Source organism: Tetranychus urticae, chromosome 3 (genome assembly GCF_039701765.1).
Source record: "Tetranychus urticae isolate SD_2017Ah chromosome 3, NJAU_TeUrti_SD_1.0, whole genome shotgun sequence".
Taxonomy (NCBI): Eukaryota; Metazoa; Arthropoda; class Arachnida; order Trombidiformes; family Tetranychidae; genus Tetranychus; species Tetranychus urticae.
In genome coordinates this window covers 12,519,722-12,537,387 of record NC_142960.1, presented here as the reverse complement: position 1 = coordinate 12,537,387, position 17,666 = coordinate 12,519,722, and the positions used below count along the sequence as shown (strand labels likewise).

Here is a 17,666-nt window from a genome sequence, read left to right as displayed (position 1 = left end):
GAATTTGACTGGATCAAACATTCAGAACCTGACAGGCCATAATCAATCACAATCCATGGAAGATTTTAAGGTAAAACAATCATGATAGTTGAACCATTAATGTTGAATAGATCTCTTGTTTTGCTATGGAAAGAGTAAAGATAATAAATGACTTGGACAATTCAAAATCGAGTATTGATCGAGGGTTTATTTTTTTGCGGCGCAAGACTAAATTTTACTGCTTTTCTTCCTCATCTTCATCTTTATTCTCACTCTGTTCATTAGTCTCTTTTTAACGATCTTTTCACCAACGAACAGGTAGTTAATAGTTAAACACAAAAACAATAACTTGTGTGTTAATTTTGATGAGACGAAAAAGTTCACAAGTCAAGTCTAGTAAATACAATTTTGTATCTTGTTGTTAGTTTAAATGATTGATTATAACATTTTTCAACTGAGTTAATTTTACTCTAGTTCACCAACACCAAAGATTCACAATCATTTAACTGTATTTTGTGATCATTTGTTCATGCTTTAGTGTTCAACATTCCCATTTAAGTTGATGCAGTGTGTATATTTTGTGAGACTCTGGGCCAATTAGTGTTGATTGGTGTTCAAATGATAGCTTCAACAATTAAAGAGATTGACATCTTTCCAGTTTTTGGTAAAAATTGGTTTACTGTTTCCTTCTAATCCGCTTGAGTCCTTATACGCTTTACCAAAAATGGCCTGGGCTTTGTACATGTTTAAAGAAACTTTTCAACCAGAAGATCCTCAAATACTCGATTCTCATATTAAACCAGAAACTAAATTAACTTTTGTGGACTTTGTGCCTAATGCAGTGGAACGCAAATCATGTTCAATATACCAAACAGCGGAAATTAAATATCATCCTTTCAGGTAAAAGTCATCTGTTTTATTGCTTTCCAACTATGTTTACAATTTATTGGTCAGTATTGGAAAAATTGAAAGTTCTGTGTTCCTTGGTTGTTGACTAATCTTTGATGAAGATTGTGGTTATTGAAGTGATCCTTGTATTCAACTAATTGGTGGGGAAAAAAATAAAAACAAAATCTGTTATTATCGGTAATTTGTGGTGGTTGTACCTTTATTTATTATGTAAGCTTCATATAGATTCTCATCCTAATTGCGTGCAACCAGAAAAAATTAATAATTAATTTTGTCTTTTTTTGTAATCAAAATTTCTATCTACCTTATTAGAATGATTTATGAAAATCACTTGACTCAATCAGATATTTTATGCATGAGGTGAAACCATTAATATTTTTATAGGGAATTTGAAAATATATTTACCTCACTTGTGATCTCTCTACTTGTTTAATTGTAATGAAGTATAATTGCTTGGCTATCTGGATAGTTGGTAATGTTCACAATATCAATAAAAATATTCAGTTAAATGAACAAAAACAATTTTTCATCGTCAAAAGATTTCAATCACTTGAGAAATAAAATTCGGAGTTATTTAAACGAAACGTTAATTGCTGTGAAGATAGCAATGATAGCCTTAAGTTTAGCAACCCGCCTTTTACCCAATCAAAGTGTCAAGGTTCCTTTACTCTTTGTACCCAATACAATTTGTTGTTGTTGATGTCAATCAATATTATTTTTTAATTTTGACGAAAATGATTTAATATTCAACACTGTTTATAATTTTAAAAATAACTGTTGCTATTATGTTCAGCTTCATTGAAAGATATTGTCCACTAATTGTTCAATTCGTTATGTTTTCTCCTGATTGTGATCGTCTTGTCTTACCTCCAGAGAGATGATTTTGCTAGCTAATGACTGGCTAGCTGAGAATCCGTCTTGGAAAGCAATTAATTGTGAGTCAGTAACGTTATTATTCAAACCAAATGAATCTGGAAGTCTTGAATTGAGACCAACTGATGCTTCCTTCTATATCTATGGCTCTGCGAAACAACATATTGTCAAAGCTTTAAGGTAAATTAATTATTCTTGTCAACAATTGCAATTTTCTTTGTGTTAATTTATCTTTCCACCTGTGATCTAACTATTTTCAGATTGTGGATTAAACGTCAACCAACAGATTCAACAGATGATAGTGAAAACGTGTCAAAAGCAAAACCTCAGATATTGGATTATCTTGATATTATCCCAGAGAATCGTGGTGATGGTGACTCTTTCTGTCCAAAGTTTGAAAATCTTAACCAGTGTGTTGAAAGGATCAATAAGATGGTCAGAGAAAAAAAGATTAATGGAACAATAATTACAGTCGAAAGTTTAAATTGTGAAGCTGAAATTGATTGGAAAATCAATCCCGAGCAAACGTTGAATTTTTTCACCAATAAAACGGTCACCATTTTACGAATCTTTTATGAAAAAGGGCCTCCAAGTGAGCTGGAAATAGGTAATGAATTTGAAACATCCGGTTCTTGATTGTAACGAGTTTCCAAAAGAAAGGCTAAAAATTTTCACAGAGCTATTTTCAAGTCAACTAGTCTCAAGCAATTCAATTCACATTATTTACAGCATTATACATATGTACAGTTATTCTGGTTTTATGATTCAAATTATTCGCTTTCTATTATCTTTAAATTAAATTAGTACAGCTTGACAAAGTATTTAAACCTTGAAGATTTGCCTTCTGTGATTTGAAAGCCTCTCAAGACAATCAACAAGTACTTGAATTTATTGTTCCTTGGATGGTCTTAATGATTACATTCACTGTCAGAGTTTTATATTTCTTTATTGTATTTATCGATTTTTTTCTTGGTTAGTTACCAAACTGACCAGCTGAATGATAATCATTCTGACAACAATCAGCTTTCACAAACTATAATTTTATAAATAGTGATGATTCTGCCAAAGTCAGAAGTCGCCTACCACTAAATCGATATGTTTATAAGACAATTAGAAATAACTGAAATCCATTTTTCATCAATTCTCGTTAAATTTAGAGAAGCTTGAGAACTTTTAATATTATTTTCAAACATTTTCTTCCACTGGTCAAGCAATTACATGGGAAGAAACATTTACATGTACTTCATTATTGTTTTATCATCTAAAGATGGACTCATATAGATTTTCATCTGTTGTATCATTAATTTGAATCATTACCAAGAAATTACGTTTAAGGTTGGAAGCTTTACCACTTTGCTAGTCTAATTGATGTGAAAATTCTTGTAGATTCAGATAACAACATATATGACTTTTGAACCAATGGTCCATGAAGACAGCCAAGTCAGTAGATTCAGTACTTAATTCAGTAGATTAGTAACAGAATTAATTATTTTTATTATAAGCCATGTGAATACTGTTTAACTTGGAAATGATTCAAAGACAGAAGCCAGTTTTATGACTGTCCGATGTTAGGAATAGTAATAACTTGATAAGAATTTACATTTTATTTTATATTCCTTTGATTGAATAAATTAATGACATTACAAATGTATACAGACTGTGAATACAAATTAGACAATCTTTAATTGACCCCTTAATTTATTTTATTTCATTGTAATTTATTTAGTTTATTTCTTTAGCAACGAATCAATATTTTGTTTCCTTTCAATCATTTTGTTATAAACATAAATTTGAATTTCAAATGTTAATCTAATCTACATTCGTCAATTATATTAGGAATCAAGGATTTCGTTCCTCAAAATCTATCAGGAGGTGGCTTCTTTAAAAGACCAAAATTTGAACCCTTTTCCCTGGTTTTGACTCGATCCACCAAATGGTTAATCGAGAATCCTGATGTTACTTTTAGAAACGCACAATCATTAGACATTAAACTCAAATCACGTAAGTTGATCTAATTGGATTTAAAAAGTCTATTTCCTAAATCTCTATTAATCCATTTCTCACCTCTAGTTGGTCCGTGTGATGTTACTTCAATGGCTTATACCGAACATGGTGATTATTTGAAGATATTTCGCATTGCCTACACCAAACCATTGAAATGTAAATCAAATCAATCGTTAAACATTGATAATAACAATATTGTGGAAACTAAATCATTAGTTTTGGCAAGTAAACTCTTTATGCCCACCAAAAAAGGTGAATCATTAACCGAGATCCGGCAAAGGTTGGAAGATTGGATAAATGTTTCACCCAAAGGTAAATATAATTGTTTAAGCAATTTGTCCAAATATGCTTTCACCTCCTCTAATTGCTTTATTTTAACTATTTTACTCTAGATCAAATTGTTGGTGAAATTAACAAACCCATTGAGATTCTAAGTGCTGAAACAGTTGAAGTATTTTGTCGGAGTGACGATAATGAATTGGAAAAGGCTGTTGATGATACTTTTCAATATAATCGATTTGGAACTAAAAATGGTTATATATTTATGTCATTAAGAGTTTACTTTCATCTTCCTGGTCTACCAAATTTATTGATTCCATCAGATGATGATAATCTAATTCAATCAATGGCACTGAATAATGAAAACACATCATCTTGTACCATATTATGATCAGCTATAATTACCAAAACATTTGCAGTCGTCTTCACAATTGCCATCACCATCAACAGTAATAGCATAATCATTGTTATCACCATATAACTGCTACATTAAACTGTAATAATAATCTCGTCTTATTTACAACTTTTAACTTACATGCAAATTATCATCAATGTTATTCCCGTTTGATGTTTACCTCAAACCTGATTTTACCATAAGGACAAATTTTACTGATACAATTATTTTTATGTTTTGGACCACTTAACTGTTATTTGACAAATAACAACTGGAAATGCAATGTTAACTCACACTCCAATGAATACCTAAAATGAATTACAAACCTGTATTTTTATTAATTGAACAATTCTGTTGCTTCAATTATCCAATAAATACAATTTTAAAAGTTGATTCTTCTCTGAGTTGATTTTTTACAGTAAATCTCTGTTGCTTCAAACACAAAAAATGTTAAAAAATCGATGAGAACTTTTGAGAAACAAATCAAATTTGAATTCCAATGGAAATAGTCAATTTAATCTGTTATTTACACGGAAAATTGATCTTCATCTTATCGACCAGTTATTGATGTTACACTTATCCTGATATTTATTCAATCAAATTCAATATATAATCATTAATTGTCTCTCCAAGTTTTAATAAAGTAGGGAAGATCAACTGTTGAAAGGTTGATTCACTTTTCAGTCGACACTTTTAGGTTCAATTCACACTTCAACCATTCATAAATACATGGCATCATCCTTACCCTGATTGTAATGTTGAACTCACAATGTTACTCTGTTAAGGATGTTTGCATATTTTCAAGTGAAAAGTCATGCTCATTCGACTCATCACTTTCATCGTCTTCGCCTGAATGGTCAGCTGATTCACTGTTCTCTGGCTCAATGGAAGGCGCATTTCGATAGCTTGCTAATGGCTTGATACTGTCATAATGAACCAAAGGATTTGTATCACTTAAGGAGGCTCCATCATAACTGGTTGACAATGATTCGGCGACAAACTTGGGTCTCAAAGAACTCGGTGAACTTTTAGGGGAATGGTGATTCACCAACCTTTCATGTCCATAGTGATGTTGCCAAGGTTGATTGACGAAAGAGTGTTGTTTATGTTGACCCTTGAGGTCTCTGAATTTTTTTGCCCAAGAATAAAATCTCTCTGACACTGGTTTTGGCTTGGATAAAAAATAGTCATCTGAATAAGGATAGATTGATTCTTCGGACGAATCTATAAATCTTGAGTGTAAATATTCACTTCTACAACCAAGAATCAAGCACATAAGTAATGAAGTTAAACCCATTATCAGCATTTCGTGGACCTATTACACAAGTAGACAAATCAGATGTTCATAAAAAGAGTTGAAAACATTTACAAATCATTAGCGGAAGAAAACGATTCATTTTGACATTTTAATGTTTAACATTTTGCCAATTCGTTTAATACATTTATCGGGATATATTTAACACTTACGAATCTGTTGTTAATCGAGTGAAACAGGTTGATGATTAAAAAACTGGTCCGGAATAAATTGTGGCTGATATTTAAATCACTGTAATAAAGACTGGAAAAATATGATCAATATGGATTATCATTGAACACAATCATTATTACCCGCAGTTGAGCGACACAATTACGCTTTCAAATCTAATAAGATGATCACAAGTTGGGTTAATCTTGAGCTACGGGTTGAAATGAACAAACTGCTAACTGTCCATCTATTGCTGATTGAAACCAAAATCTTGGATAAACCTAAAGTTGACTCATGATTATCCTGCTTTTCTAAATTTGCTGCAAACTCATCTTAAAAATCAGATTAACAATCAACTTGATCAAATTGTCACTTTCTCTTACTGTAAGCTATTTTAGCGTTTGTTTAATTTTAAACTATCTCGATTCCTTAAATTGTTTAATTGCAATTGTTGATTGACGCCTTTTGTCTACAATGTTTTGTACGGTTAACGGATAATGACTTTTGCGTTGTTTACAGATCTAATACAGGAAAGAAGTGACAATTTACAAAAAATGCCAACAATCCACAAAAATGATTAAACCGCTCCTTCTTAATGAAATATTATCCATTATAACGATTGATAAGATGCGAGCTTAATTAATATAACAATAATAAATCTGTGACTCTGAATTTACGGTATATTTTTAGATAGGAACAAGATTATTGCTCATTCTTCATTCACAACTTCAAATTTGCTCATTAGATCAACAATTGATCACAATTGTTGTTTGGTTCAAACAATAGTTTCTTTGATTGTATTTAATTTTAAATGTTTTATCAAAGCTCATTGATAGATTTTTTTGTATTAGAATGCAATTAAGATTGTCAACTCGATCAACAACCTTTAAGTAATATCAATCATGTGGATTCAATTTGAACACTTTTACTTTCAAATTCATTATTATTATCAAAATCATGGAGACAATGCCAATCATTTTATTATTTTCCAATCAATTGATCCTTAATTTGCACAACAAATGTTTTGTAAATTAAATTTTTAAATACATTTAAATGTATTATCCATGAGTTCCGAAAAAATCCATTCTATTGAAGCAGATCAGGCTTACGAACACCTAAAACACCCAACTCTTGGAGTTCAGTGTAAATTAGGTTTAGATTCAGAGAAATCAGAAATTTGATTGATGTATTGTATCAGGCATGAGATTTGAATATGAACTTGACTGTATACAATTACTCTTGACTGCAAGGTAATCAAATTAATTGAAAGGTGAGACAGACTGATCGATTAAATTGTTGCGTGAAACATATTTCACCAGAATATTGGATCAATTGATTGAAAGCTGATTCTTTGGGTAAAATATAAAACAATTTGGGTTCACCCATTTCTTTGTGTCTGGATGAAGGCAAGATAAAAAAGATGGACAATTGGCCTTTTCAGAATCAATTTAATTACCATTTTATATTAACAAAACAACCCTAAATACATGAATAATGAAGAGGTTAGTGTGAATGTTTAATCAGAATACATCTGTATTTAACTTACCAGAAGTGTTTTCATGATAAACCTAAAACAACTTTGGGTTAACTGAACATGGCTCAATCAGCTAAATTATAAATGACCTTTTTTAGGTTCTTTAAATACTTGACTGATCACCAAAGGTGAAATCAAATTCACTGATAAAGACTGGTCAACATTACTTTGGTTAACCGTGAAAAATGATCATGATTGTAATCAAGTCTATTTGGCTCAACTCTTATTGTAACGTTTGTGTACATTTACCTGAAATGATGGCGATGATAAGCGAAGATTTTGCAATAGTTCTGGTTAACCTGAGTGAATTAATGTCTCTGGTTAACATTTGAGCTTAATATCGATCCAGTTGCAAGCTTTAACCATCAAATTTATTGTCAAAAGTCATACTCAAAGCATGAACCTCAAGGACAAAATGATCACAGTTTTCATCTGAATCCGTTCAGAAGCAAAAGTATTTTTTACTTTACCTAGTTTCCCAGGTAATAATGTTATTAATAATGATGATACTATCAATAATAAAGGGCAAAAAAGGTAATATTATTGCAACTATTATTATCATTTGTCAAGTGAATCACGCATCAGTATTGAAAATATTTTGCTCATGTTTTCCTTTTGTTTTGCTTTTGTTGTTCTTTACCTTACACCCAAATTGCATTGTACATTTTATGAATATCTATTAAATTTTGAATAAATTATTCCAAAATTCAAATCAAGTCCATTCAAACCTTCAACTAACACTAATAGCTCATAAAGTTGATAAATTATTAACAAATCATCGTTAAACTATCCTGCTAACCTTGCCTGTCTAGAGTCAAATGTAAATAGATGTAAATGTGACTCGTTGTGATTGTAACCAAACCATTGACTCAAAATCAGCCAATCTTTTAATTGTCACTTTTCTTACGATTATTTACCATTCAAAATGAGCTTAACACATATTAAAGGATAATCTTGTTTGATTTTAGTCAAAAACTTCAAGTAAATCCTTTTAGACACACTTTTTAAACTCAGGCTGCATCTATTGGCGTATTAACGCGTATTGGCGTGTTAAAGTAAATCAAGACGCTTCTGCAAATGATTAAATTTTTGGTAAACAAGATTTGATTTTCCTTATAAGATCGGTCGATTGTTTACATCATTTTCAATCTCGTTGAAGGATCGATTTTAATGATCATTCAATAGCTCTTGAGTTTTATTCATTCGTCCTAATTGTCTGAAGCAATCTAGAAAATAACAAATATATTTAACTCAGCATTTCCTGTCACATTTGCTGATTGCTTTACCAGTTTGAATTAGGTGCTAATTTTTAAGAAACTGTTGTACCTAACTTATGATAAATGGCTATAATTAAATCATATTTATCCAAATGCACTGTTGAATGTCAGTTTAACTCATAGATTTAACCATTTGTGAGGCTAATCTGCAGTAGTTGGCTTTAGTGCAAATCTGTATCATTGGATCATCATTAGGGATCTTTGTTTTACCTTTGATAGTGATTACAAAAGTAAGATGTTTACTTGAACAAGATTCACTCATTAACTATCTGGTTGTCATAGCGGTGATAATGGTGATGGTACTTTTATTATATTAAATATTATTATTATCATCATTCATCACTTGATGTGAATGATGTGTATTCATTGTTTAACTAGGTCTTAAGAGTAATCAGAAAGAAGGAAAATACAAGACGTTGAATCGAGCAATTTTGTGTGAAACCAGAAAATTGAAAACAAAAAGTAGTTTTTTTTTCATTTTTGTGGACAGATTTTGATCAAGTGATTCAATACTTCCAATTAATGGTCTATGTTTAATCGGAAAGTGCCCAGCATTAACTTGTAAATTGGAGAGACCAGGTTTCAGTGGTGATAATAATGACTGAAACACCAACAGCTGGATCAAATCGTCATCCTGAGAGCTGTTTCAATTTGATTGATTTTTGCCCCAACTATCGACGTCGACCACAAGCTTGGTTTTTAATTCCAAAATATCAAACTCTTAGGTTTGTACACTTTCGTGAAACCTGTTCAAGCTTTCGATTATGATTTCCTTCAATACAGCATAGAAAATAAAGTTGTACCATGTTTTTGGTATCTTTGCGCATTAAAAGCAACTTTAATTCAAAAAATACAGTCGTTCATTAAAGATTATGAAAGGTATCACAATCAAATTGACCAAGATTATCAGTAAACTATGATTTTGTCTTCTCTAACACTCATTATTTTGTGATACCTTTCATAATCTTTAATGAAAGACTGTATTTTTGAATTGCAGTTGCTTTTAATGCGCAAAGATACCAAAAACATGGTACAACTTTATTTTCTATGCTGTATAACTCCTCTGATGACATTGATCTCATTGTTTACACCATATTTCTTTTGATTGTTAGTGATTTGTTTGAACAAATTAACAAATGGTTAGAGTCACATCCAGAATGGATTGTTGTGTCGGTTGAATCAATCATCTACGATCCTGACTCTGGCTTTGGAAATGAAATCTCAGTCTCCATTGGTTCATTGGCAAAAAAAGGAATTAAAGGAATCAGGTAAACCAGGTGAACGCAAGCTTATCCAAATGTATCCAAACCATTAAAACAAGAGACAAGTAAATCAATAAATTGATAATTAGCCTTTAAAATCAGACAGAGAAAGAGAAAGATGATTTTAATCAACAGCAGTAAATCAAGATTTGTTTACTGGTTAAATGTGTTGCATTACCAAAAGAGCAAGAAAGTTACCAGGGATGGATTATTAATAAACAACAGGTTATATCGATACTTTGATCAATTTTGCTTTAAGCAATTATTATGATGATTAAGCCAGCAGCTAATAGTTTAATAGTCAATCTAATTATCTGAATAAATATTCATATTTAGGTTTGTCATTTTAAGGTATGACAAGAAGCTGGTTGTTCAAATGCTGGCTACAGCTGTCTCATTGTGATTCAAATGTATTGGATAATGTTTGCTTCATTGTGTTTATAATGAAACATGTGCATTCAATACTTAATTGCTCTCATCGTTGACTATTTCAACAATTGGATTTATGAATAATATCTACTTTTGAAATTAAATTATCCAAACCCTAGACTATGGTTAACACCGAACAAAAATGGTCAACCATTTCAAAAACTTGGCTTAATCAATGTCGTACCCAAGTTAAATGGCAACAACATTAATGGATCCAATGGAAGGACTGTTTGGTCACCAAATGGACATGAAACTATCGAGGAGATGGTTATTAGAGTTAACAATCTTTTACACAAGAAACCAATTCAAGGTAATCAAAATGAATTTGCGAGAATCAAAAAAGATTTTATCATAACAAGAAAATTCATCATTATCTTAACGACTAGACTAGATGGGAAAATCAATAAATGAAAGCAAAAATGAAATTCAGTAACGATTTTTAGGTTAAATTGTTGGATCAATCTAAATGAGTTCAATAAATCTTTAATAAATAATCAACTAGAACCATAATTGATGGACTAGCAAATAAATAATAGGCCTAGAGATTGATTTTAAATTAAAGGATAGTCAAGTCTGAATCCATCAAAAGTAATTAGATTGTAGACTTTTAACAATTTACAATTAATCTGTTTTCCATTATTTCCAGGTAAAATAATATCAGTTGAAACTGTATCAATTCCAGTGACAGGTAAATGGGAGATTGACACTGAAAGTAGTGAATTTTATCGAGATTCATCCAGTTTTGCACAAACATTGCGTATCTATTATGAGTACGGAGAGACTTGTATGGAGGAAATTGGCCTCAAAGATTTCGTTCCGTCTTCATCTTCATGGGATTCACCTCTTGCTCCTCCTGACTATGAATCATTTGCTAGTTTATTTACTCGAGCATCTCAATGGTTTCGTGATCAACCTTCACATTACCGATACCTTAATTGCCAATCAGTTGAAGTGCCATTGATGTCCAAAAGTAAGTATCTAAAGAGAGGATAAAAACATACAATATTAATGATTCATTACAATTTATGTTTCCACCAGCAGCTAATTCAGACTGTAAACATCCAATTGACAGTAATTTGAGTCTCTTGATTCCTGGTAAGGCAGAGTTCAGTCTGAAATTTATTAGATTAGCTTATGCTGTACCAACAAGAGGAATATCAGTTGAATCAATTAAACACCCGGAGATCGTGCTCAATTGCAAGATATTTGTGCCCATCAGACATAAAACATCTAATCAATATGAAACTGTTGCTGCAACCAAAAGAAAAATGGAAGCTTGGCTTACTATTACAGGTAAGATAGAACAGAAAATAATTTAAGGTAAAATAAATTCGGAAAGTCCATGTAATATTGAATATTATGTGATAACACACCTAAAATGCCTGATTTTCAGATCTTCAAGAATCGATAAAATAGCAACATTGTATATCAACATTGATGAATTCAAGTTACTCCTCCAATTTCAATTTACAGATAATTAGTTTCTAACGTGATTGGATTCATTTTTTTAAACACGAAATCTAAATGTGCCAAATTATTTACCTTTTTTAATCATCTTCATTCGTTGATTTACTTGCAATTTCATTGTTTCAATCAATGTAAGGGTTTTGTTTACACCTTTTGCCAGTAGACACTTGATGCAAGTTTATGAGTAAAAAATATTATGTGTTTAAGTTTATTAATAAGACTGTAAATTGATATGTTTGATCAGGTTTATGGTTAGAAAAGCTAAATTTGGATTTAAAAAGCTTAAGATGTTTCAGGCAATCTGCAGACTATGGAATTAATTTACTGAATTCAATCAATGACGTGGACCTAACATTAAACGTTAAAGCTCATGTTTGTTAATTTTGTCTTTTGTCTCTTTAATTTCTTGCAATTTACAGGAGCTCGAGTCCTTTCAGCTGAAACAACTTTCCTGAAATTATCTTATTGTAATAGCAGCATTGCTGCCAATGTGGATTCCTGTTTAACATCCCTTTGCAACCGACCTAATGATAGTCATCACATTGTTACTTATCGAGTATATCTGGATGGACATTATGTTGAACCACCAACTCGACTTTTACCTTCTTTTGACAATGAGCTGTCCAATGATGAATCTAATTGTTGTATTAGCTAATAATCAAATATCGCACAGCATTTTTTATCTAGATTTTTAAATAAGCAAATCGCATAATTGTTTAAAAACTTGATATGAATTCATTTTATTTTCAATGCATAAAGATTTTTCATTATTTGTAATAAACTTTAAAATAAAATTTGTGATTCACTGCATGACAATAAGGTTTGCTAAGTTAATTCTACTGACATTCAATAAAGTTTAACAATAAAATGACTATTGATTAATCTTGAAAATTATGATTGTTAATACTTTACGAGATTATCCAATAACAGAAAAAGGTATCGCGATTTGGGTGAAACCTACTGATGTACATTTCTTTAACATAGTTTCGTTTTTAGATCTTTCAATAAATTGGATTATTCTTCAAATTAAATTATGGTTATGTTAATAACTTAACAAGTTATTTCAATGATTAATTTCCTAATTTTCTAATGCAATTCCCTTCAAATGCTATTTGCGGTGGATTAAACTCCAACTAGAAACCTCTTTCGTACCCTAAGGTTAAATGAATAGGAAGAAGATACACTGAGTGTCTAATTAGATTCGTGTCTTGGATAAGCTTATCTTGGGTCTAACTAGAAAATTGATTTTCTTAATTATTACTGACTTACATAAAATGGTTAAAAATTCAGGATTTGAATTTAATCGGTTTATTCAAAAAAGCGCTTTAAGTTGGTTACTTAGCAACAAACCAGAATCTTTCACTTTCTGAGCCTTTGAGGCTTTCAATAAAGCTTGTGAAATGCTTTCTTCAATTTAGTATTTTGTTTTGTTCATTTTGGTTTCTTAATTGGTCTGTTTTGTGGTAAATGTGATTTTATGTTTACGTATTTAATTAATATTTCGTCAATTATTCAACCATCAGTGTCGGATTGAAGTTGATTCGAGGATAATATACAAACACTCAACAACAAGTAAGCCTACATATCCCTTGGACCTTAACTCAAAATGTCCTCCTTTCAAGAAGGTTTGCGTGATTATGAAAACGCTCTCAAAGATTTGGTCTTCAATTCGAAACCAATCATCTCTAGTTTAACCATGATTGCGGAAGACTATCTTGGTGTGAATAATGGACCAAAGAAGATTGCTGAGGTTATCTTGGAACGAATTTTAACTGTCGATGATACCCAAAAACTTCCAGTTTTATATTTAATAGATTCTATTTGTAAAAACATAGGTAAAGATTATATTGAATCTTTCGAGCCAGATATTGTATCTATTTTCAAACATGTATTTGAACATAGTGATGAAACCACACGTGCTGCCTTGTTCAAGCTCAGGAGTACTTGGAAGCCTGTTTTTTCAAGAAGTACTTTGCATGCTATAGATGCTGCAGCTCAAAGCATTGACCCAGCTTGGCCAGTAACAAATTCACCTTCCCAATCCAATGCCTCTACATCAAAACGTCGGAAAGAAAATGATTCAACGTCTTCAACCATGGTTCCAAGTAAACGTAAAGCTAGTAGCAATATTGCTCATTCAATCAACGCGTCATCAGCACCAATAGCTAAACGCAAGCCTGTCATCAAACAAGTCCCAACAACAACTTCAACAGTATCTAAGCGAAAATTAGCATCTTCCGAATCAACTTCTTCCTCATCTAAACCAGTCACATCTCTAGGAAGCCATGATAGAGATTATCGCAAAGAATTTGAACCATTGATCAATGAAGTCGGAAAGAAATTGAATGATGGAGTTCTCAGTAACAAGGATCGAGCTGATATCATCCAATCAATAAACCAAGTCATGAAAGGAAGTTCATCCGATCTTGGTGGACTTTCTTCCCTACCAGTGAAGAAGCGAGCTCCTGGTCCAGTTTCGACTCTGCCTAATGTTCAAGCCAAGGATCCAGTCCAAGGCCAGGATCAGACTCTTGGACCTGTTAATGTTCCACTTCAGTTACCGCCAGCTCCTATCCAATCTACAAGTCAAATCTCTAGCCTTCCTATTCCAGCCCAGGCTTCAATTCCAAATCAACTACAAGGAGCGACTATTTCTAGTTTCGTCTCGTCTTTAGATTATCATCAGCCTCTACCCATGAAGCCATTGGAAACTATTCCCCCTTTATGTAAAGACATTGGCCAACAATATGTCCAAGTGGATGGTAATACGGTCAAATTATTCTATTTAGATGAAAATACCTCTATTGTTTTGATGAAAGGGTCTCTTCACTTGTCTTTGAATGAATTAGTAAAAGCAAATCCCTATGATCTTGAACCTAGAATGATCATGTTTGAGGGCAAGCCTACGAAAGTGTATATTGATAGTGATAAAGGGTCAAAAGAATTTGTTTTACTTAATTTTAACAGTCAACCACAAACATTTTTTCACGGTGAACACGCTCAGAGAATCAAATTAGGCGGGCCTTGTAGAGAAATTATTCTCAATGGTAAACCATATCAGGCTTCTTTTGGTGGACCGCCGATAGAAGTTAAGTTTGTCGGGGATACTCATCAAACTCATACACTCAGATTGAGTGGTCCACCACCGCGGGTTAAAATCTCTGAAGATCTCAGAGCTGATTTATGGTCTGAGTATGTTAAAAAAATTACTGGTCAATCAGATGAAAATCCGATACCAGCAGTACAAACATCTTATTCCTCCTTACCTCCAGCAACCCAAACTCCTTATTCTCAAAATATTTTAGGTACACAATCTTCTTCCGCCGTCTTACTACCTCCATCAACAGTACAACCAGCATCGTCTCTGGTACCAGCATTAACAACACAGATAAATCCATTAGCTCCTGGATTGGTTACAAACTCAACTGTCGCAATTTCAACGCCAATACCCACAGCTTTACCTATTCCAGTGACTGTAGCAATGCCATTGACTGCTCCTTGTCCAACTTTACCATTGCCCGTTACATTACCTCTTCAAGTTCCTGGACCAGCCGTCGTCCCATCTTTAACTAACTCTGTTCCTGTAACGATGACGGCTCCTACATCCGAACCTCAAGTTAATTTAGGAGATTTATTCGATAAACTGATTTCTGTTGGTATCATTAAGAAGACTGAACCTCAAATTACAGATTCCAATAAATTGCTTGCAACAACAATCACTACTACTACAGCAACGAGTACTTTACCATCATCATTAACTGTTACAGCTATTGGTGCTTCTCCTTCAGTCACATCTATAGTCTCAGCAACCTCATCAACAAATTTGGCAACATCTGTTACAAGAATAGGGTCACCTTCATCTATGAATCGAGAGAATGGACTTAATCAACTTGATGAGATAGAAAGTGAACCTTTAGTATTAGAGACAAAATCTTTGAAAGCAGATCACCCTAAAGTTATTGCAGACTTAATAAATGGAACTCAGTGTCCAAATTGTTCATTACGCTTTGAAGTTGGTGATTCAAACGAAAGATCTAAATATTCAGTTCATCTTGATTGGCATTTTAGGTTAAACCGACAAGAGCGAACAGACTCTAAATCAAAGTCAGCCGCTGTTCGCCGTTGGTTTTGTTCTCTCGATTTGTGGGTTTCCTTTAAAGAGATATCAGATGAAACTGATCAGACTATGATGGATGCAGATAAAGAAGAGAAAGAATCAGCGAGTGAGAAAAAGGTCTGCACAGTTAGCGCAAACGAAGATGAAAGTCTTAATGAGTGTGCCGTCTGTAAAGAAAGGTTCGAAACAACATGGAACGAAGATGAAGAAGAGTGGCAACTATTAAATGCTGTGAAAGGGCAAGACGAAAAAATTTATCATCCCTTATGTTTAGAAGATCTATTGAAACAACGTTCGGCTGAAAATGAAGCATCCAATTTGACTGCAACCAATGGGCAAGAAGATAAGACAGAAGTTAAGCCTGAAGGAGACGACGAAAATGAAACAAATCAAGAAGATGATAGCAAGGAAGAAATAAAGATGGAGGTAGATGACGAAGTGAAACATGTTGATGTAGTAAAGAAAGAAAATATTTTGAATAATATTGATGATGATGATGATGATATAGATGATGATTATACTTTGTATCCAGCTGAAACAAAAGGTCAAATAGAAGTATCCGTTTGTTGTATATCTTAGCGCGTATTTGCTCTTAATGAATGCAGTCTATGAAAAAAAAGAAAGCATAAAACAAACCAAAACACAAAAAAAGTGAAATATACAATTTATATTTCGATGTTAATTTTCTAATGTAAGTTTATTTTGCATCTTCAACTTGGAAAATATGACAATAAAGTGTAAAAATGTAAATAACATGAATCATGTTTCCACAATTTTTTATTTCATTTATCGCGTTTAATCTCATTTTGTTATAAATTAGTTGGATTTTACAAAGATTTAAAAAGCATTTAATAAAACACTTACAGAATCAGGCGCGAATTGTGAATCAGTCAAAGTCGTGGAATAATGAGTCATTTAGTTAAAAGTTATCATTTGTAAGTATATTTACATCACTTTGGAAAGCTTGAAGTGCATACAATATTAAAAATGAACAGATGGTAGTTATGGAATTAGAAATTAATGAATTTAACTGAATAAATATTTTCACTATGTTGTAAATAGTGAGACATGATATTTTTAGAATCGGAAAGTACAATAACAGAAGTTTAAAATTTTGTACATGTTGAATGATCATGAAGAACACTTGGGGTGATAAAAACTTTAGGTGATTAGATTAGCTATTTTTTGGTTGAGTAGATCTTGCGGGGTCTATAAGATTCGCAATCGTTTCATTGTTGATAGCTATTCCTATCTTTTTGATAACATTGATTAAATCTTGCTTTTCCTTTTTCAAACGACTATTTTCTTGGACCAGATTTGAATGAGCTTTGATCAATTTATGTACATAAATTTTAGACGGTTCATCCAACTGGGATTTAACATGGATGAGTTTGGCGGCTGAATTGAGTGACCAGAAAGTTTCATAAATTGATCTCAAACTAGCAGATAATTCTGGTGTAACAGTTTGGATACCTTTAGAAGTTGGAGGAACAGTATTGACGTTTTTAATGGCTTGAACAGTTCTGATATACTTAGGAACTAGTGTAGTAGGTTTAGAACGAGAAATAGGAGAAGAAACAGTTGTGACATTAGGAGCTGACGTAATAGTTCTAGTATGAGCTGGAGTAACAGTTCTGATAGGATTTATAGCTGCTGAAGTAGCTTTGATACGGTTAA

At 32.3% G+C, this 17,666-nt stretch overlaps 3 protein-coding genes and 2 long non-coding RNA genes across 6 annotated transcripts; 3 read left to right on the top strand and 2 right to left on the bottom strand.

Moving 5' to 3' along the window:
* Positions 1-167: 167 nt before the first annotated feature.
* LOC107360077 (uncharacterized) lies at positions 168-1,470 on the bottom strand. The gene is made up of 2 exons (XR_001568221.3): positions 1,294-1,470; positions 168-1,021 (listed from the first exon to the last, which is right to left on the bottom strand). It is a non-coding gene; the product is annotated as an uncharacterized LOC107360077 (long non-coding RNA).
* Positions 1,471-1,550: 80 nt separating this feature from the next.
* Positions 1,551-4,831, top strand: LOC107360076 (uncharacterized). Its single transcript, XM_015926698.3, has 5 exons — positions 1,551-1,941; positions 2,022-2,368; positions 3,598-3,762; positions 3,832-4,077; positions 4,158-4,831. The coding sequence occupies exons 1-5, from the start codon at positions 1,766-1,768 to the stop codon at positions 4,433-4,435; spliced, it is 1,212 nt and encodes a 403-aa protein (XP_015782184.2). The 5' UTR covers positions 1,551-1,765; the 3' UTR covers positions 4,436-4,831.
* A 223-nt stretch (positions 4,832-5,054) lies between these two features.
* LOC149093379 (uncharacterized) lies at positions 5,055-6,044 on the bottom strand. Its single transcript, XR_016199701.1, has 2 exons — positions 5,906-6,044; positions 5,055-5,753 (listed from the first exon to the last, which is right to left on the bottom strand). It is a non-coding gene; the product is annotated as an uncharacterized LOC149093379 (long non-coding RNA).
* A 3,011-nt stretch (positions 6,045-9,055) lies between these two features.
* On the top strand, positions 9,056-12,682 carry LOC107360101 (uncharacterized). Of its 2 annotated transcripts, none has more exons than XM_015926727.3 (6): positions 9,056-9,439; positions 9,827-9,982; positions 10,525-10,715; positions 11,052-11,375; positions 11,447-11,698; positions 12,292-12,682. In XM_015926727.3, exons 1-6 carry the CDS (start codon positions 9,312-9,314, stop codon positions 12,525-12,527), a joined length of 1,287 nt encoding a protein of 428 aa, XP_015782213.1. In that variant the 5' UTR covers positions 9,056-9,311; the 3' UTR covers positions 12,528-12,682. The 2 variants fall into 2 exon arrangements, with proteins under 2 accessions (XP_015782213.1, XP_015782212.1); XM_015926726.3 differs by having other exon boundaries at positions 11,444-11,698.
* A 569-nt stretch (positions 12,683-13,251) lies between these two features.
* On the top strand, positions 13,252-16,748 carry LOC107359785 (uncharacterized). The gene has a single exon (XM_015926353.3). It carries the CDS (start codon positions 13,479-13,481, stop codon positions 16,566-16,568), a length of 3,090 nt encoding a protein of 1,029 aa, XP_015781839.2. The 5' UTR covers positions 13,252-13,478; the 3' UTR covers positions 16,569-16,748.
* Positions 16,749-17,666: the final 918 nt, after the last annotated feature.